The sequence below is a fragment of the Bos grunniens genome, chromosome X (assembly GCF_055505025.1).
Source record: "Bos grunniens cultivar Pamir isolate PY7600 chromosome X, Bosgru_T2T1.0, whole genome shotgun sequence".
In the NCBI taxonomy this organism is placed as follows: Eukaryota; Metazoa; Chordata; class Mammalia; order Artiodactyla; family Bovidae; genus Bos; species Bos grunniens.
In genome coordinates this window covers 142,825,689-142,847,765 of record NC_141194.1, presented here as the reverse complement: position 1 = coordinate 142,847,765, position 22,077 = coordinate 142,825,689, and the positions used below count along the sequence as shown (strand labels likewise).

Sequence of the window (22,077 nt, the reverse complement as noted above, 5' to 3'; positions counted from 1 at the left end):
ATTTCATGCAAAGATGGGCTCAATAAAGGACACAAATGGTATCGACCTAACAGAAGCAGAAGATATTAAGAAGAGGTGGCAAGAATACACAGAAGAACTGTACAAAAAAGAGCTTCACGACCCAGATAATCACAATGGTGTGATCACTCACACTCACCTAGAGCCAGACATCCTGGAATGTGAAGTCAAGTGGGCCTTAGGAAGCATCACCACAAACAAAGCTAGTGGAGGTGATGGAATTCCAGTCGAGCTACTTCAAATCCTGAAAGATGATGCTGTGAAAGTGCTGCACTCAATATGCCAGCAAATTTGGAAAACTCAGCAGTGGCCACAGGACTGGAAAGGGTCAGTTTTCATTCTGATCTCAAAGAAAGGCAATGCCAAAGAATGCCCAAACTACCGCACAATTGCACTCATCTCATACACTAGTAAAGTAATGCTCAAAATTCTCCAAGCCAGGTTTCAACAATACGTGAACCGTGAACTTCCAGATGTTCAAGCTCGTTTTAGAAAAGGCAGAGGAACCAAAGATCAAATTGCCAATATCTGCTGGATTGTCAAAAAAGCAAGAGAGTTCCAGAAAAACATCTATTTCTGCTTTACTGCCTATGCCAAAGCCTTTGACTGTGTGGATCACAATAAACTGGAAAATTCTGAAAGAGATGGGAATACCAGAACACCCAACTTGCCTCTTGAGAAACCTGTATGCAGGCCAGGAAGCAACAATTAGAACTGGACATGAAACAACAGACTGGTTCCAAATAGGAAAAGGAGTACGTCAAGGCTGTATATTGTCACCCTGCTTATTTAACTTATATGCAGAGTACATCATGAGAAACGCTGGGCTGGAGGAAGCACAAGCTGGAATCAAGACTGCCAGGAGAAATATCAATAACCTCAGATATGCAGATGACACCACCCTTATGGCAGAAAGTGAAGAACTAAAGAGCCTCTTGATGAAAGTGAGTGAGGAGAGTGAAAAAGTTGGCTTAAAGCTCAACATTCAGAAAACTAAGATCATGGCATCTGGTCCCATCACTTCATGGCAAATAGACTGGGAAATAGTGGCTGACTTTATTTTTTTGGTCTCCAAAATCACTGCAGATGGTGAAATTAAAAGATGCTTACTCCATGGTAGGAAAGTTATGACCAACCCAGACAGCACATTAAAAAGCAGAGACATTACTTTGTCCACAAAGGTCCATCTAGTCAAGGCTATGGTTTTTCCAATGGTCATGTATGGATGTGAGAGTTGGACTATAAAGAAAGCTGAGCGCTGAAGAATTGATGCTTTTGAACTGTGGTGTTGGAGAAGACTCTTGAGAGTCCCTTGGACTGCAAGGGGTTCCAACCAGTCCTAAAGGAGATCAGTCCTGGGTGTTCATTGGAAGGACTGATGTTGAAGCTGAAACTGCAATACTTTGGGCCACCTGATGTGAAGAGCTGACTCATTTGAAAAGACCCTGATGCTGGGAAAGACTGAGGGCAGAGGAGAAGGGGATGACAAAGGATGAGATGATTGGATGGCATCACCGACTCAATGGACATGAGTTTGGGTAAACTCTGGGAGTTGGTGATGGACAGGGAGGCCTGGCGTGCTGCGGTTCATGGGGTCACAAAGAGTCGGACATGACTGAGCAACTGAACTCAACTGAACTGAACTGACGTCCTGCTGTGTGCCAGGCATTAAGAAGAATACAACATTGAAAAAGCTCAGAGCCTAGCCCGGCAGAGCTAGGAGTGGAATACATGTCTCTCTGATTTCAAAGCCCACCCCTGCTGGTCTGCCACTCCCTTTGGGGGTTCGAGCAGCAGATCAGGGGAGCACTCTAAATCCAGGGGTTTAGAGTGAACAGGTGAACTGGCCAGGCAAGGCCAAATTGTAAGAGGCAGTTTAAATCTGACCTCACAGTCAATACTTCCTTTCTGTTCTCCTCTAGCCCTGAACGCCAAGAATGTTCTTCAGAGTGGAAGAACACAGGTGTCAATTGGGAGCTCAGCTCCAGCACATCTGCTAAACCACTCCCCCAACCCCGCTGAGGTGCTGGGCCTTCACCCACTCTCAGTTGCTCTCCGATGATTATCTCAGGTCTTGCCACATCCCACTGCTATGACTCTCCACAAATAAGGGACAGAGGAAAGAGAGAAAGACAAGGCTATGGATATGCAAAGTGGGCAAGGGGTGGAGGTGGGAAATGTTTTGTCAGTTCTAATAGGGCCATGGAGGGAGGCGTGAAATCCTGGAAACCCTGCCTAAAGGCCGAAGCATCTCTGATCTCAGCCAGCCAGCTTTCAAGGTCAGAAGGGGCGGGCGTTCAATTGGGCACAATTCATCCCCCCTCAGAGACCCAAGACATGCCGGCAGCCTCCAATTAACCCGCAAACACTTTCCAGGAAAAGGCTGCCCCACCTGCAGAAACCTCAAAGCTTCAGTCACTCGAAGGGGCAGCCATGACAGAGGGCTAGACCAGGGGACTGGTGGTGGAGCATTCCCACACATCCTGGGCTCTCAGCTGAAAGTGATGCAGGAGGAGGGTATGTGAAGTGGGAAGTACTTCTCTGGGCTTAAGAGCAAAAGAAGAAAAAAAAAATCCAGAAGAGAATAAAGGCATTAAAAAAAAAATGTCAGTATTCCCTTGGGTGTGTTATTTTTATCTCCAAAAGACATTTTCAGTTAGCATGACAGGGTCACTTGCTTCCCCCTCCTCTTTAAACTGCCGTCACTTTATCCCTCCCTGCTCTGAAACACACAGTCCCCGCCATGGCAGCTTCAGAGGGCTCCGAGACCTCCCCTGGCACACTCATTTCCAACTGGCATCAAAGTCTGTTCTGATAAGTTTCTGCAAGGATCTCGTTTCCGAGTGCTCCCAGGCAGATTTCATTTGATTCTACAACAGCCTTCCAGGGCAGTTATTATAAGCCCCACTCGTGATTTGGAAAACTGGCGTACAGACAACTGAAAGGACTTGCCCAGGTTCCTACTTCCCATGCCCAAATCTTCCCAAGGAGCAGTGAGGACACCACGCTATAGCTGCCAGCCTTTGCCACCACCCAGGGTGGCAGGTCAGTTCAGCTTTAACCATGAAGGGCAGGAAATCGTGGGGTCGGCTCTGGCCGCCTTGCTGCTGCTCTTGAGAGCCTGGTGGCTCTGACAACTAGAATAGAGTCAAGCAGAGCAGGGAGAAGGTAAACCCTCCAGTCCCCACCCCCTACCCTCCTGGGGCTGGCACTTTGTAGGTGTGGGCCCTGGGAGGAGACTTGAAAGACAGCACTGCTGCTGAAACATGGATGGGTTCCTATGGGGATTCCATGTAATTCTCACTCACCCGAGACCTCAGATGCCCCTGTCTCAGAAAACTCCAACAAGGGATAGTCCCAAGCCTCCTCTTGGGAGTCTGTTCCCACACTCACTATCTTTTTTTTTAGAGTGAAAGAAGGCTTATCCAGGGAGGAAATACATTCCGTAGACAGAGTGGGGGCTATCTTGGAAGGCAAGAGAGGCCCAGGGTTATGGGGTTGTAGACAAAGTGATAGGTAAGAAGTGGATTTATTCAGAGAGAGACACACTCCACAAAGCGTGGGCCATCGCAGAGGATGAGTGCCCAGGCTCACTATCTTTATGGCCTCATATGTCCCTTAAATTCCTCTTGGTCCATTTAAAAGTGTTTGATGAGTCAACCAGCCTGAACTATTCTATTCTGTTTCTAAGACACCCATTCTATTAGGGAGGTTAGATGACCATCCCCCTTAGCCCAGTGAAACACATTGTCAGGACCACTGATTCCTCATCTGATAAGATCTAGAGTGGGCATAGCTTCCTCCCAGGAGGACAGTATTTCCCAGTTGTGGGGCTAGTTACACTGGCCTTCATTCTAGCCTCCTACTGACCACCGAGCAAGAGAACTGTCGTTTACCATCTGAGCCATCAGGAAGCCCGAGAGCATTGACTGATCCTCCCAAGTTCACCCTTGGTGGTGACTCACACACAAATATTGCCAACTGTGGAAATGGCACTGCTGCCTCGGGGTGGGGGGAGACAGGCTTGTACCTATGGGTCTCCCTGTGACCCTTCTGGCCACCCATATGCTCTCACTGGGCCCAAATGCCTTTGTGGGGGCCAAATCCAAGAGCTCACAGGCAGCCAGCTGACTGAGCCAAGTCGAGTAACTGGGCCTATGCCCTGCTCCCTGGCCGTGGTTTGAACCATTCAAAGAACATTAAATTTGAACAACATAGCAAATTTTGGGCTTCCCGGGTGGTGCTAGTGGTAAAGAACTTGCCTGCCAATGCAGGAGACATAAGAGATGTGGGTTCAATTCCTGGGTTGGAAAGATCCCCTGGTGGAGGGTATGGCAACCCATTCCAGTATTCTTGCCAGGAAAATCCTATGGACAGAGGAGCCTGGCAGGCTACAGTCCAAAGGGTTGCAAAGAGTCGGACACAACTGAAGCGACTTACCACAGCACACCAGAGCAAATTTTAGCACTGAAGTCTGCCACCTTGAGAGCTATCAGAGTATAGGTGGAAAGTGGCATACAGCAAGACCTCTCCCCCTCTCTTTGGAGCACTCTGAGTTGAAATAAGTGTTTTCAGAGCCACCCAGGAGCCAAGAGGGAGGCTAGACCTCTTGACTCTCATTTCCTGCCGTGAAAATCCCGAGTGGGGAACTAAGGGATGACTGAGCAGCCTTCTCCACTTGAGCAAGAGGCTTCTTCCAGGCTGAGACTGTGGGGCTGGGGTCAAATCCAGAATTGAGAGGCCAGCATCCATTTCTCCTACCACCCAACCCTGGCTCTCTGACGATGCTGCTTCACAGGCTACAACTTGTCTGGAAGGCCCAGTGTGACACAGTTGCTCCAGGGATAGTCAGGCTAAGCAATTCTCTGTACGTATTTCATAGCACCTACTCCCCCCGCCTTCCCCCATCACAACAAAAGTAATACACAGTTTTCACATGCACGCCCCCTCCCTTGCACATGCCCACTTCAGGCATGCTAGCTGTAAGCCACCCCTGTCTTGAGCTATCTGTCACATACAAAAAAGCCTGGGGGAACGCAAGAGAATGAGTGCTGAGGGATGTTGCAGGGATAACCCCGGATCCACTCAAATAAGGTTTTTCAAAGTGAAGCATTGGCACACTGGGACTATTTATTGTAAAAAAAAAAAAAAAGACCCCAAATCCCTTCACAGGTGAAGCAGCGTAGTTGAAGACTACTGCTTCATAGCACGGGAAGTTTCCCACCTTGAGGCCAAGGCTGCCCGGGCTTCAAGCAAGGGCCCAGAGGTAAGCTGAAAGCAGAGCCCAAAATGATGGTCACTCCTGACCCACCACATAGTCAGAGGTTGTTCTGTGTGACACCCTGAGATTGCTGAGGACTCTTCAACCGTATCCATATCCATCCTCAGCCAAGCAAACCACCAGCCTGAAAGCTGCCTAGTGACTCAGGGAATCCATGTTCGGAAGGGATCCATGGGGCCCGATGTTCTGAGGTGAGTAAGAGTTTCCAGACCTCAGTGTGGTGACACCAGATGACGCTTCTCTCTAGGCTCCAGTTTTCTGGAGATAAGGTGCCCCTTCGGGTTTTCTTATCCTAGCAGAACCTAATTTTCATCAAAATGTCCTGGCAGCTGGAGACGATATGCAGTAACCTTATTTTTTTTTTATTTAGTTTTTCAATATTCAGGCCCAGTCAGAGAGGCCACAACTCCACCTCCCATGATCCACACAGTTCTATCCTCCGGCCAGGTTTGTCAAAGATAACCAAGGGCCTCTCATCACAAACGTATCTCTGGTGCGCTGATGGGCAAAAAGGCAGGCAAGACAGTGATTTGCTGCCCCACTAGGTTAATTTGTTGGCTGATTCATAGGAGGTGGTAGCTTATGCGTAATGATGACTTAGGGGGTGGTGGCAGCAGGAAAGTTTTCTAAAAATGGCTTTTATTATAAGGCTTTCCTGCATTTGGCTATATTCAGGCATTATGTCATTAGGAAAAAACTGATGACTCTCAATAGAGAAAAAGAAATCTGTTCCAAAGCAGAGGCTTTCTGCAAGCTATTAGCTGTCTCTTTGAAATCACAACATTGAAGATTTCACAGCAACAGCATCAACACATTGTAAAGAAGCATGAGGAGCCATTTGACTCCCTGCCTCCTTCATTACTCATTCCTCTAGGAGGGGAAATGGGGGAGTGAGAGGAAACATGGCAAGTGGTTGGTTGTTTTTTTCATTTTTTCCCTTCGACTCATTCACACTTAATAAAGCAAAACATAATCATGAAGTTTAAAAATAACATTTCTCTAGTCACCAGAAAAATTGGAGACTACATATCATTTTTCCTCCCGGGGGCAGAGGGCTTGATTATCTGAGTCTCCAAAGCCAGCCAACTTTCTCACACTTGCCTTCTTTTGCTGCATCAACTGTCAAGACATTTTTCTGGTCTGAGACAAAGACTGTTTGCCTTTCTGGCAGTCCCACAGGGGCTGCCTGGCCTAGATGAGACAGGAGTCAAAGAGGAGGGTAGGAGAGGTCAGAATCCCCTGGTCGAACCGATTCCTGGGGTCAACCATTCCCTCCTTCAGTCTCTGGCTATTTATCTCTACATGTCTGAGGAGGGAGGAGCTGTTTGCCTCTAAATTCTTTCTCACAAATACCTGAGACTCAGATAATCGAGTTGATTACACTAAGATGGATGGTGAGGTGTCACTGCTATTTGGCAAAATAATAATCCTAAAGAGCAAATGGCCAGAAAATTGAAGCCCTGTGTGAAGCCCACTCACGTTCATGGTTCCGTTGATCTCTGCCACGGACTCATCATCTGTAGGGAATTGGTAGATCTGGACTCCGTTGTTGACAAGCTCGCTGGTGATTTTGATTTTGAACTTGGTTAGCTCACTCTTAGAAATGGCATCTGATTTGGCAATGATGGGGATGATGTTCACCTAGAGAAGGGAAGAGCAAAGGGGCATCATTACTGGAAATCTGCAGCTCAGAGTAGGTGACCTAGGACTTCTACCAGCTGCCAGAGGGAGCAGTTCAACCCAATAGCCCAGGCCTGGCCACCTCCATAGCCAAACAGCAGTATAATAAATGACGATGAGTGCTTTCTGTTTGCCGGGCACTGAACAATAAGTGCTTTACATGGATTAACACAATTAACCCTGGCAGAAAACCCTCCCAGAAGGTATTAGTACCACTATTTTACCAAGGACAAACTGAGGCAGAGAGAGGCGAAGTAGCTTGTCCAAGGCCACAGAGCACACACATACTGGAACTGGGATTCAGATCCAAGTTGAACCTCATTTTTCAGTCTGTAGTCTTAACCTACCAGCTCAGATCCAAATCGATGAGCTGCGTGATATCTTAATATCAAGGTCATTGCTTTGGTGATTTTGAAGCAGAAGGATGACAATTGGGAATCTGAGGTGGACAGGGGGGGAAGAGGCCACTCCTTTCCAATAGTCAACTGTCCCAACCCATCTTGTGGGGGCTAGCCCTAAGCCAGGTGAAAGAGACCCATGTGGGAAGTGAGGCAGGGCAGGGCTCCATGAAGATGCATATACGGCCCTCTTTCTGGAGCCAACACTAAGGAACCAGCCCACTGACGTGAAGACCACCCTCTGTTACTGATTTGATCTGTGCTGTGCTTAGTCGATCAGTTGTGTACAACTCTTTGTGACCCTATGGACTGTAGCCCGCCAGGCTCCTCTGCCCATGTGGCTTCTCCAGGGAAGAATACTAGAGTGGGTTGCCATGCCCTCCTCCGGGGGATCTTCCCAACCCAGGGATTAAACCCAGGTCTCCAGCATTGCAGGAGGATTCTTTACTGTCTGAGCCACCAGGGAAGTCCAAGAATACTAGAATGGATAACCTATTCCTTTTCCAGAGGATCTTTCTGACCTAGGAATCGAACTGGGGTCTCTTGCATTGCAGGAGGATTCTTTACCAGCTGAGCTATCAGGGGAGCCCAATTTGATCTGAGACTTAGCCAAAAAGAGCCTCACTGTCAGAGTCTCCTGATTAATTTCTGTGTAAAGAAAGCAGAAGCAGATGCCCAATTTTGTACAGATGTAGGAGGAAGGCCTGATGCTGCCCTGAAGTTCAATCTACCTGAACCTTAATCCTTGAAATTCCTCCGAGAAGGGACAAGGCTTTTACTGCTGGAAGGTCAAGCAACTGGAAAGGGATGTGCCTGAGTGAGACAGAGCAGAGCCAAGCTCAAGTTCACACAACAAGCACAGCTGGTCCTGCCAGCACACTCCAATGGGCTGGTGTGGATGGTGCTTGGGCCCTGAAAACAGCTCAAGACTTGAAATTTTCCCCTTCTTTGCTCTTTGCCTTTGGAGAGCCTCTCCAGGCTGACGCCGCAGCTTTAGGAGTTGGTCAAAGAAAGACTGGACCTTGGCGGCACCTCCCTTCAGGTCTTTGGGGCATGGAGGTTGAAGCCCTTGGCGAGGTAATGCAGCAGGCAGTCAATTCTTGTCTCTTTTCACCACTTCCCCCATCAGCATGCTGTAAACATAGGCTGAACTTTGCCTACCTAATAGCCCACCTAGCAGGCTGCCTACCACATGGCTCCGTGCTGCCTCATTCAAGACATGCAGGGCATGGTGACGTTTCCTGAGCAGCACGTTACTCGTGGGCGGAGAACTCATTGCTGTGAAAAATGACAAATTGCTCCTCTTTTGATGACAGCTGAAACTGAGTGATTATAGTGAAGGTGCTACTAAACAACCACATTTAAAGATTTCTTTTTTTTTTTTTTTTGTAAAATAAATTCCCTGGAGTTAGAGAGAGCTTGGTCTGCATCGCAGATCCATTACAAGTTGTCTTGAGCAAGCTATTTGACTGTGCCTCAGTTTCCTCATGTGTAAAATGTGAATAATAATAATACTTACCACACAGGATTATTGGATGAATGAAATAAAAACAATGCATATAAAGGACTCATCACAGTGCCAGGTACATATGAGATGTTAAGGGAGGAAATGGACTAGTAATGAGACTTTTTAAAGAACCCCATGGTCAATTATCTTGCACAACTAATAATCCTTTAACATGAAGAATCATTGTCTAATTTATATCTGATGTGGGACTTGCATTTTTCCGTTTATCTTAAAGCGGGATGTGCCTGAATCCCACAGCCATCTTCCTTGGGTGTGGAGGCAATGTAACCTGGCACCACAGAGCCGAGTTCAAATCTAGGCTTTGCCAGGAGCTGGCTCTATGACAATGGGTGTCTCCAAACCTCTTAGAGCCTCAGTTTTCTCTTCTATAAAATAAGAGTAATGATGGTGTTTGCTTTACTGGGTTGTTGTGAGGATTCAATGAGACACTCCACAAGGCACTTTTACAGTGGTGACATATAATAAAGGTTTAACAAATGTTAGCTGCTATGATAAAATTATTATTGATAATAAGAATAATAACTTTTGAAGTCAGCCATCTGTCCTGCATCCACCTTTATTCCCAAGAGGGATCAGGGCAGAAAACAGCTCAGTGCACACTCATGCCCAGTGCTGGGAAAACATCACAAAGCATACGACTCAGGCGCTGGAGCAATTAACACCATCTTTATGGAGGGACAGGGAGTGAAGCGGAGGATGCCAATGCCACAGAACCTCTGCCGGACTCTGGCATCAGTGTGGCACAGGAGATCACCAGGAGAGGTCCAGCAGGCCCCACCTCCCACCCACCCTCGCCTCTGCCTCCTTACCTTACTGTCCAGCTTCTTCATTGTCACTAGGTCCAGAGACTTCAAGGAATGACCCGTGGGGGCGATGAAGTACAAGCAGGCGTGGATGCGAGAGTCATGGTAGGTGTGCAGTACCCTGCGGATCTTCAGCTCCTCCTGCAGGTAGGCCTCAAACTGGGCATCGATGAATTCCACGATGGGCTTGTAGCTACAGGGGAGAGTGGGGAAATGGCCAGACCCCTTCAGACACCTGGATTTTGTTAGGTTTCAAAGCTCTTTTTGAAGTGCAAAATACCCTCGGTAATCTGACTCCTCCCACCTGACTGGATTTCAGTGGGCCTCTACTCCCGTCAGACTAGCCACCTATTTCATCCCCACATGAGCCAACTGTGTGTTCATCAGTGTGCTTTCTCTCTGGAATGAGCACTTCTCTCTTCTCATCCCAATCTTGCCCTCCCAGGCCTCAGGACTCGGATGAATGCCCATCTCCTCCAAAATTCCCCAGTGATGCCAGAAAGCCCTTCTGGGCCTCGCGAGTGTGACAAAGAATTATGCTATTGGATGGTTTACTGATGCTTCACAAGGATTAGTGTCCCCTCAAACAGACTGTGTCCTTGTGAAGGGCAGGGACAGTGAAGGGCCCTTCTCTGCCTCATGGGTTCCAGATGCAGTGTGGAGCCCCCTGGCAGCATCTGTGGATGAGCGGATGGTACCCCAGGCTGGGCTCATGTCTTTGCTTCCTCTGTCTCCCCTGCATCAGCTAATAGTCGAGCTGGGTACCCAGGGGTGGTCGGGATGTCTCCTTGACCCACTGCTGGGGAATCTTCCAGAATGTACTGGGTTCTTCTCAATCTTTCTGGGTTTGAGGCTCCCCTAAAATATTTTTCTGTTCTCATTTCCTCTAAGGTCATGATTTTTTTTTTTCTGTGGCCACAGGTCATGCGGGGTCTTAGTTCCCTCACCAGGGACTGAAGCCTCGCCCCCTGCATTAAAGTGCAGAGTCTTAACCACTGGACCGCCAGGGAAGTCCCTAAGGTTGTAACTTTGAAAATTTGAAACTTTGAAAATTTGGTAGAGTCTTACACACACAACCTCAACACGTGTGCACACCTCCCCACCCCCAAGCTCACTGAGTTCCCAGGCACAGAGCTCCTGTGTGGCTCCAAGTCTTGCTAAAGAGTCTTAGCCAAGAGTCAGTCCTCTGTTCCTCTCTGTCCTGGGAAGCTTCTTTCTTCTCTATGGCCCCTACAGCCTCTTTCTGCTCTAACTAGGTCAGCTTAGCCTCCGCCCTGCCTCTGTTCTCATCTCCCTGTCTGTCCGCTGCCTCTCCATCCGGGGCTTCCTCCCTTCAAGCAAGAAGAAGTTTGCTATCTGGCCCAGGGCAGTGGTCCCTAACCATTTTGGCATCAGGGACCGGTTTCATGGAAGACAGTTTTTCCAAGAATGGGGCTGGAGAAGCAGGGGGGCAGGGATGGTTTCAGGATGATTCAAGCGCATTACATTGATTGTACATTTTATTTCTATTAATATTATTATTACATCAGCTCCACCCCAGATCATCTGGCATTAGAATCTGGGAGGTTGGGGACCCCTGCCAGATGGGGAGTCTGCAGACACCACTGCGGGAAGGGAATGTGATGGAAGGAGGAGCTGGGCTCAGCCAGTGCCTCTCAGCTGCAGCAGCCCCCTACCTGAGCCTTTTTGAAAGATTCCCCTAGTAGAGAAGAGAAAAGAGCTTTTTAAAAAAGAAATCACAGAATTCTAGATTCTGAGAGCTACATACAGAGAGAGCCAGGTGCACGGTACCTCTGGAGCTCCAGAGAAAAATCTAAAAATATAGTCCTTTCTTTCTTCCTTTGATCCCTGTGAGCCAAACACTATTCTGAAGGGTAATATCATCAAAGGATCACTTGGTTGCAGGGATCCTTAGAAGGTTCCTGAAGAATTAGTGGGGTTGGGGGGGAATACATCTCTTAGGTTTGTTTAATTAATTTTTGGGTGACTGGCTCATTTGAATGATCTAAAGACAGCACGCCTATATTTTTTCCTCCATTATATAACTTTTTTACTTTATTTTTTGCTCTACAGAAGGGACCCAAGGAGGACACAAAGCAATGCATTTTTAGCTTTTTACCCCCTGCATCTCTAGTGACACACTGGGTCTTTCTGCTAACGCCTCTGGCCCTTAGGGTTTCTGAAGAGAGGCATCGTCAGAGCAGCCAATCCACCCACAGGATCTGGTTCAGTCTAATCCTAAATGGATGACTCATCTTTGTCTTATTCTTTTTTACCCTTTTTCTGACATTTTGATTTTTTAATTTAGTTTTATTGAGACCTAAGTGACATATAGCACTGTATAAGTTTAAGGTATACAGCATAATGATTTGATTTACATACATCATGAAGTGGTTATCACAATAACTCTAGTAAACATCTATCGTCTCACATATGTACAAAATTACAGAAATACAAACAAAATTTCCATTTTGATGAGAATTCAGGATTTACTCTCTTAACTTTCATATATAACATACAGCCATGTTAATTACATTGATCATGCTATAAATTACATCCTTTGTATTTATTTACCTTAGAACTAGAGTCTTATTCATCTTTTTATCCTCAGTGTCCCACATGGTAGCTGGAATATAGTAAGGGTCCCACTCTCGCTCCCAATGGCTCATCTTCCCTCAATGGCCATCTCTCCCATCCCACTCGGTCATGCTCACTGGACTCCAGTCCCTGGTAAACAAAATCTCTTACTCCCATAAGCAACCGTGTCACAAAAATGCTTCCTTCTTAAAAAAAAAAAAAAAAAAACTGCTTCCTTCTGAGGGACACCTGGCTCCCCTTCAAAGATTTTGCTTCCTTCATATCCTTATCAACTGGAAATCTCTACATCCCTCATACCCCAAGGCAGCTTTTTTCCAGTCCATTTTCCCTGGCTTACTATGATCTGCTAGAAAACCCAGCTCCAATATATTCTATCCCTCTTTCTCACAACTGTTTATCTTTTACTTTTCAGGGTAGAAATTCCTTTTTATCTTTTGGCCATGCCACATGGCATGTGGGATCTTATTCCCTGACTAGGGATCAAACCCATGTTCCCTGCAATGGGAGCTGGGAGTCTTCACCACTGGGCCACCAGGGAAGTCCCTTCAGGGTACCTTAGCCTGGGGTCCACAAACCTTGAAGAGGTCTATGGATAGAATCCATAGGATCCATGAACTTCGACAGGAAAAAACACATCTTTTTCTCTAAGCTGTAACTGAAGTTTAGAGTTTCTTCAGGTACAAAAGTAGGTAATGGAAAGGAAACCATAAACAAGACGAAAAGACAAACCCTCAGAATAGGAGAAAATAATTGCAAACAACCCAATCAAAAAACGGGCAGATGACCTAAACAGACATTTCTCCAAAGAAGACATACAAATGGCCAATAAACACATGAAAAAATGCTTAATACCGCTCATTCTTAGAGACATGCAAATCAAAACTATAATGAGTTATCACCTCAAACCAGTCAGAATCATCAAGAAATCTACAAACAATAAATGCTGGAGAGGATGTGGAGAGAAGGGAACCTTCTTGCACAGTTGGTGGCAATGTAAATTGATATAGCCATTATGGAGAACAGTATGGAGATTTCTTAAAAAAGAAATGGAACTGTCATATGGCCCAGCACTCCCACTACTGGGCATATACCCTGAGAAAACCATAATTCAAAAGACACGTGTACCCCAGTGTTCACTGCAGGACTATTTATGGTAGCTACGATATGGAAGCAACCTAGATGTCCAGAGACAGATGAGTGGATAAAGAAGCTGTGATACATATACACACAATAGAATATTACTCAGCCATGAAAAGGAACAAACTTGAGTCAGTTCTACTGAGGTGGATGAACCTAGAGCCTGTTATACAGAGTGAAGTAATTCAGAAAAAGAAAAACAAATGTCATATATTAATGCATATGTATGGGATCTAGAAAAAATGGCACTGATGAACCTATTTGCAGGGCTGGAATAGAGACGCAGACACAGAGAATGGGCTTGTGGACACAGCAGGGGAAGGGGAGGGTGGGAGAAATTCAAAGAGTAGCATTGAAACATATATGTTACCATGTGTAACACAGATAACTAGTGGGAAGTGGCTGTATGATGCAGGGAGTTCATTCCAGAGCTCTGTGACAACCTAGAGGGGTAGGAGCGAGTGAGGGTGGGAGGGAGGCTCAAGAGGGAGGGGACATATGTATACTTATGGCTGATTCATGCTGCTATATGGTAGAAACCAATACAACATTGTAAATCAATTATCTTCCAATTAAAAATTTTTAAAAAAAACCACACTGAGATATCACTTCATACCTATTAGTATGGCTACTATCAAGAAGACAAGAGAAAAAAGAAAAGAAGACAATTTTTGTCCATTGATCTGTTGTTCAATATTTGGATTGTTTCCATGTCTTGGCTGTTGTGAATGGTGCTACAATGGACACAGGAGTGCAGATATCTCTGAATATCCTGTTTTCATTTCTTTTGCAATATGTGCTCAGAGGCAGGACTGCTGGATCATATGGTAGTTCTATTTTTTATTTTTAAAATTGTTTTCCATGATGGCTGAGCCACCAGCGGTGCACAGATATTCCTTTTTCTTTACCTTTGCTAACACTTGATTTCTCTTTTTGGAAACAATATAAGGTGTCTATCCACAGATGAATGGATAAAAAAGATGTGTCCAATAAAGTAATTATACTCCAATAAAAAAATAAAAGTCATTCCAGCAAAAAACAAAGTAGGTAACAGTTTACAGTAACTTCAGCAGTGCCTGTGATTTCATAACCAATAGAAATTACCAATATTTTTCGTTTCCTATTACAATTGTTGCAAATATCTCAAAATAGCATTTATAATCATGACCTCTAAATTATAATAGTTATTAGACCTGCATATAGCTATTGTTATTTCAGAGATTAGTAGAGAAGGACACAGATTACTATATCACAATTTTAAAGTATTTTGGTAACTGTATTTTTTTGGTGGGCTTCCCTAGTAGCTCAGCTGGTAAAGAATCCACCTGCAATGCAGGAGACCCTGGTTTGATCCCTGGGTCAGGAAGATGCCCTGGAGAAGGGATAGGCAACCCATTCCAGTATTCTTCAGCTTCCCTGGTGGCTCAGCTGGTAAAGAATCCGCCTGCAATGCGGGAGACCTGGGTTTGATCCCTGGGTTGGGAAGATCCCTTGGATAAGGGATAGGCTACCCACTCCAGTATTCTGGACTGGAGAATTCCATGGACTGTAGAGTTGATATATTTTAGGCAAGTTATTCTGAGCCCAGAAGCCTCACTGGTTTAAGGGGCCAATAGCACAAACAAGCCCAGTCTAGACACTATTTCTTATTCATTTCAGATGGTGATATGTATTATGAAGACAATAAAATAGGACAATGGGATGAAAAGTGACTGAGAGCTCAGCTACTTTACATACAGTGATCAGGGAAGGCTTCTCTGAGGATGTGGCGCTTGAGCTTCAAGGATGCAAATGACAGTCATAAAAAAAATGGGAGAAGAGCATTCCAAGCAGAAGGAAAAACAAATGCAATGGTCTTGAGGCAGAAACAAGCTTGACAAATCTGAGCAAGAGAATTAGGGAATGAGGAAGAGCAATATACTGTTCACAATTGCCAAAGGTGGAAACAACTCAAAAGTCCATCAACTGATAAAATGTGGAATATCATACAATGGAATATTACTCAGCCATGAGTAATATTACTTTTCAGCCACGAAAAGGAAGAAAATTCAGATACATGCTGCCACATGGATGAACCTTGAAAACATTATGCTAAGTGAAAGAAGCTAATCACAAAAGGACAAATAGTATATGATTTCACTTCTCTGAAGTACTGCTGCTGCTGTTACTCGCTCAGTAGAGTCCAACTCCCTGCGACCCCATGGACCGCAGCCTGCCAGGCTCCTTTGACTATTCTACGAGGTACTAGAATAGTCAAATTCACAGAGACAGGAAAGAGAATAATAACTGGGAGCTGAGAGGAAAGGGTAATGGGAAGTTATTGTTTAATGAGTTTCCTTTGAGGATGATGAAAATGTTAGGGAACTAAACAGAGGTAGTGATTGCACAACACTGTGAATTTATTAGATGCCACTAAATTTGTTCACTTTAAAATACTTAATTTTATGTTATGTGACTTTCACTTCAAGAAATACAAAAATAATAAGAGATGAAGCAAGTGAGGTAATGGAGACAGATCACCTAAGGTCTTGTGGGTAAGGTTATAGTAAGGGTTTTTTTGTTTTTGTTTTTGTTTTTGTTTTTTTTTACTGTGAATAGGGTCTTCTGTTCCATACTGCTTTCTAATTGGTTGTTGTCAGATAAGAAGTCTATGACTTTCTGCATATTTATTTTGAAATTAGCTACCTTGTCTTTAAGTTGATTATATTGGATTTTGTAAATAAAGATATTACAGAAAAGTAAGAGTTTTATCTTTCAATTGTTTTCTTTCTTGATAATGTTAGCCGTCCCTTATTGAAATACTGTCCTTTGGCTTCACTGCTACCATTAGCTCCTACCTCTATAAGAACTCTTCTTTCTCACTCACCTTAGCTTCAATTCTTGGCCTGTCTCTGAGGTTCCATCCTGGACCATCTTTTGTGGTCATTCTGCACATCACAGGCACGTTAGCCCTGGGTGCTCCTGTTCACTGTCATGGCCTCAGTTACCACTGGCTCCTATCACACTTCATAGACACCCAGAAGTCACCCCAGTCTCCCTCTCCCACATGCCAGCCCTCTGTGTAAACACAGCTATCAGAAGCTCCCCTGCTGGAAACCCAGAAGACCTGGTCACAGACATCATACTCAAACAGTACCATGTCAGGCATCAGAGCCAAGATATCACATGGTCAGGTCTCCTGGAACAGCGCTCAGAGTGACAACACCTCACTTACTCCATCCTTCCAATCACCTCTTTCCTCTATGCTCATCACTATTCTGCTCTCTCCTCGTGGACTCACTATCCCTCCAAACTATGTCCACTGTGCCCTCTGAAACTCCTGAACCATGGTGAACAAAACTGCCACTCAGAGTGTGGTCCCCAAACTGGCAGCACTAGCATCACTGGCAGGCTTGTTAGAAATGGAGACTCTCCAGTCTCCAACCCAGACCCACAGGATCAGAATCTATATCTTATTAAGAGCCACAGTGGCTCATATGCTACTTTAAAGTCTGAGAAGTAGCATATGCCACCTTCCTCTTCATAGCACCTGCCTATCTCTTCATGCTACTGGAAACCTAATTCTCTCCTGAGGATCCCACTGCCTAGCAGCCCCCTCCTGTGTAGGCTCCTCATTCTCCCACAACCTGTGTACGCTGGGCTCAGTGCAGTGGGCATCCAGGCAGACCCTGAGCACTTCTAGACCATTACTCCTCTGCCTCTGTGTAAAACAACACTCTCCATTTGAGACCTGTTTCATCCTCTTCCGGAGGCGCCTGACCCAGTCTTTCTTCCTGTTCCGGGTGACTGCAATGTGCTTGTGGACAAGCCATCAGCCTTCAGCCTCTTTCTTCCTTGATGGCCTCAACTTCCCCCACCTCCAGACCCTTCTACTTCAGCCACCTTCACACCAGACCATTCGCCAGGCCAGCCTCACCCAAGATAGCCTCTAACACTCCGCTCTCTAACCATTGCCACACATCTTTCCAACTCTCCTATGTCTCTATGCGCCTAAACTTGATCTTTCACCTCATAGAATCCTCTGGTACCTTGGTCTCTTCATTATCTTACAGGCTATCAGCCGCTCATGGCCTCATCTTCTTCTTGGCCTGGTCTGACCCCCTAATCAATGGCCCCAAACACTCTTTTATCAACTCCTCTCCCATTGCACCCTCCTTGCCTGGCTGAACTGCTGGACTGGATATATTTCAGTATCTTCCCTCTGCTCGTAGACCACTGCCGCTGAATTTGACTAGACGCAATCACAAAACGTGGGGTCTTGGCGCCCAAATTCCTGGCCTCCAACCTCACATACGCCTTTAAAACAATATGACATCCCTTTGCTTGGGCTCAATTGGCTCCTTCCCACTGCTTTCACTGACCAGGCCAAACTGTCCCCACTTTCCTCAAGCTCCAAAACTCATCTGTGACCCTTCCCTCTCACAGGACCGTGTCACCTGCCACTTTATCAGCACAATCCGGGTCACCAGGCTCATACTACCCCAACCTGCCTCACTCCCTCGCCTTCTCTGTGTCCTCTAGCCTCTGAGGACAAAGCATCCCTCATCCTGTTCAAGGTCCATCAGCCCCTGTGCACTTGATCTCATTCCTTTCAGGCTCTTTTGAGAACCTGCTATCTATCAGCTCCTCACCTCCTACTGATCACTCCCCCTCCCTGAAACCTATGAACAGGCTTATGTCTTCCCTCGTCTCAAAAAAAAAAAAAAAAAAAAAAAAGATCTTCCCTCAGCCAGTCCTCCTCAACCACACATTTCTCTCCAACTACGGCCCTGTGTCTTCTCTTTCCTTACCAGTCAAGTCTCTCTTTTGCACCTACTACAGGGCCTGACATATAACAGGCGCCCCATAAATATTTAGTGCATGGATAGAGATGTTTTTTGAAAGGACAATCTACTCATTTATTTATTTTTACTTCCTCTTCATTCCTCAACACATTGTAGACTGGTTTCCACCCTCACCAGCATCCGAGTTAACACACTCAATGGATACTTTGGGGATTTTTGTTGTTGTTTGAAGTATAGTTGATTTACGTTGTGTTCGTTTCAGGTGTACAGCAAAATGAATCAGTTATGTGTATATATGTGTGCATGCGTGCTAAGTCACTTCAGTTGTGTCTGACTCTTTGCAACCCTATGGACTGTAGCCCGTCAGGCTCCTCTGTCCATGGGATTCTCCAGGTAAGAATACTGGAGTGGGTTGCCATTTCCTTCCCCAGAGGATCTTCCCTACCCAGGGATTGAACCCACGTCTCCTGCGCTTCCTGCATTGACAGGCAGGTTCTTTACCATTTAGCGCCACCTGGGAAGCCATATATAGATATATCTATAGATACAGATACCCTGATGCTGGGAGCGATTGCGGGCAGGAGGAGAAGGGGACGACAGAGGATGAGATGGCTGGATGGCATCACCGACTCGATGGACATGAGTTTGGGTAAACTCCAGGAGTTGGTGATGGACAGGGAGGCCTGGCATGCTGCGATTCATGGGGTTGCAAAGAGTTGGACACGACTGAGCGACTGAACTGACTGACTGACTGAGAGATACAGATATATCTTCTTTTTAAGATCATTTCCATTACAGGTTATAACAAGATATTGAATATGGTTTCCTGTGCTATACAGTAGGTCCTTGTTTATTTTATATAGTGTATATCTGTTAATCCCAAACTCCTAATTTATCCTTCTTTGATGACCATAAATTTGTTTTATATGTCTGTAAGTTGCATATTTTTAGCCTTTTAAATTTTATTTTATTTATTTATTTTGGCTGTGCAGGGTATTCATTGCTGTGTGGGCTCTTTTCTAGTTGTGGAGAACCGAGGGCTACTCTCTGGTTGCGGTGCTTGGGCTTTCTCATTGTGGTGGCTTCTCTTGTTGCAGAGCACAGGCTCAGCAGTTGTGGTGCACGGGCTTACTTGCCCCAAGGCATGTGAGATCTTCCCTGATCAGGGATCGAATGGTGTCTCCTCCATTGGCAGGCAGATTCTTTACCACTGAGTTACCAGGGAAGCCCCTACTTTACATTTTAAATCATGAAAAGTTAAGAGGTGTTTATTTTCCCCATCAATGTATATATTGATTCATCATTCATTCAACAAATGTGTATGCTGGCTACCTTGTACTCAACTTGCAAAACTTGAAAACTTAGCCCAGTCATTCCTGATCACCTCCTCTCCCCTTTCTGCATCCTCCAAACTATATACTCCCACCACCAGGCTTGACTGCCTGTTCCCACAGTTCTTCTCCACACATCTCTGTTACTGTACTTACCATATTATGTAGAATTTGTGCACATATATTTGCCCCTTCTACTAAACTGTGAGTTCCTTAATTACAGATTATGCCTTATTTCTTAGTATTCCTGGCCCTTCACACTGTACCTGGCACACAGTGGTGGTTTAGTCACTAAGTCATGTCCAACTATTGCAATCCCACGGACTGTAGCCCACCAGGCTCTTCTGTCCATGGGATTCTCCAAACAAAAATACTGGAATGAGTTGCCATCTCCTTCTCCAGGCATACAGTAGTCATTCAGAATTTTATAACCTGAACTAGGTCCCCCATGTCAACTGGTTACTATATCTTATGGATTCTTTCTCTTACATCAGCCTCTTCCTATCTATCCTTGAAGTTTCTGCTCCTGTTCAAGCCCTTTTCATCTCTTCCATCCTCATAAAACTTACCCATGACCTCCCTGCCTCCCTCTGGATTCTGCTTTATCTTTTTCCCAGCTCAGAAAAGCTTTTTAAAGGAGCAGTCTACACCCACTATATCTGCTTCCTTTGAAATTTTTTCAATTTTTTAAAAAATTTATTCATAATCATGCAAGCAATACGTGTACTTAATCTACTATTCTCAGAGGTAACTACTATTTTTAGTTTGATTATTCATACAGACTTTTTTCTATGTCTCTATAAACAGAGAGCGGAGAAGGCAATGGCACCCCACTCCAGTACTCTTGCCTGGAAAATCCCATGGATGGAGGAGCCTGGTAGGCTGCAGTCCATGGGGTCGCTGGGAGTCGGACACGACTGAGCGACTTCACTTTCACTTTTCACTCTCATGCTTTGGAGAAGGAAATGGCAACCCACTCCAGTGTTCTTGCCTGGAGAATCCCAGGGACGGGGGAGCCTGGTGGGCTGCAGTCTATGGGGTTGCACAGAGTCGGACACGACTGAAGCAACTTAGCAGCAGCAGCAGCAGCATAAACAGAAAGAGGGGCAGGGAGGAAAGGAGAGGGGGAGAAAGGGAGAAATGTTTGTTTTATTGGGAAGGGGTAGATTTATACAAATGGCATCATGATCTGTGTATCATTCTTCATCTTCTTGTTTTCACTTAGCGACCTGTTTATGTGAGTATGTATAGATTTAACTCGTTCTTTTACATGGCCAAGTACAGGTCCATGGTACGGCGGTTGGTATGGCGGTACTATAGCTCATTTCGTTGCCCTCTTGGTGGAAATTTAAACTGCTTAAATTTTTTTCTCATTCCATAACCAATGATACAGTGAACATCCTTTCTGTGGGCCTTTTACAAACATGTGCAATCATTTCTCTAGGCCATATATGTAAAGATGGACCTGCTGTATCATAAGATACTCACATTTCTTTTTTTTTTTTTCATTTTTTATTTTGTTTGGAAACAAGAGTTCTTTTAGAGTGAAATGTTTTGATGGTTAAAGAGTAATTCATTTTGAGACTCAAAAACTTGATATCTACTGAATTTAAATTTTGTTTTTCCTGTTCTGGGTCTTCGTTGCTGCCTGGGCTTTTCTATAGTTGTGGAGAGAGGGGGTTACCCTCTAGTTGGGCTTCTCATTGCGGTGGCTTCTCTTGTTGCAGAGCGCAGGCTCTAGGGCATGTGGGCTTCAGTTGCAGCTCTCAGGCTCTAGAGCACAGGCTCAATAGTTGTGGCACACAGGCTTTGGTGCTCTGCGGCATGTGGGATCTTCCCGACCCAGGGATCAAACCTGTGTCTCCTGCATTGGCAGGCAGATTCTTTACCACTGAGCCACCAGGGAAGCCCTGATATCTATTGATATTGATGGTTGTATTAGTCAGGGCTCTCCAGAGAAACAAGATCGATAGGATGTATATTTATAAATAGAGAGAAATTTATTTTAAGGACTTAACTTATCACATTTAAAATTTTAATAGATACTGTCAAATTTACCCTTTACAAAATCTGTATCAATTTACACTCCCAGCAAGATGAATGAAATTAGCTGGTATTAATGGATGTTGTATTTTTATGTTTCATTTTTGCAAATCTGATAGATGAAAAAAATACTTCATTGTTTCATTTCACATTTCCCTGATCACTGAAGAAGCTGAATGACCATCATTTTATATATTGATGGTCCACTTACATTTCCCCTTCTGTCAACTACTTGTTTATCACTGAATTGCAGAAGCTCTTTTTACATTTTAGAAAAACACTTTGTCTGCTTTATGAAAAAGTGAAAGAGAAAGTCACTCAGTCATGTTCGACTCTTTGCAATGCCATGGACTATAGCCTGCCAGGCTCCTCTGACCATGGAATTCTCCAGGGCAGAATAGCGGAGTAAGTAGCTGTTCCCTTCTCCAGGGGCTCTTCCCAACCCAGGGATCGATGTCTGCTATATAGGTTCCAAG

General features: G+C 45.2%; 1 protein-coding gene across 29 annotated transcripts in view; it reads right to left on the bottom strand.

Annotated features, from left to right (window-relative positions):
• SEPTIN6 (septin 6) overlaps nt 1-22,077 on the bottom strand; it is a 74,853-nt gene that overhangs the window by 20,021 nt on the left and 32,755 nt on the right. For 28 of the 29 annotated variants that reach the window (XM_086389803.1, XM_086389812.1, XM_086389802.1 and 25 more), the window contains 2 exons: nt 9,715-9,901; nt 6,779-6,940 (listed from right to left, as the gene is read on the bottom strand). In XM_086389803.1, the coding sequence (XP_086245929.1) occupies nt 6,779-6,940; nt 9,715-9,901 (349 nt within the window). Of the gene's footprint in view, nt 1-4,458; nt 4,596-6,778; nt 6,941-9,714; nt 9,902-22,077 lie in introns of those variants that run through there. The other variant, XM_086389823.1, reaches the window with a different exon arrangement.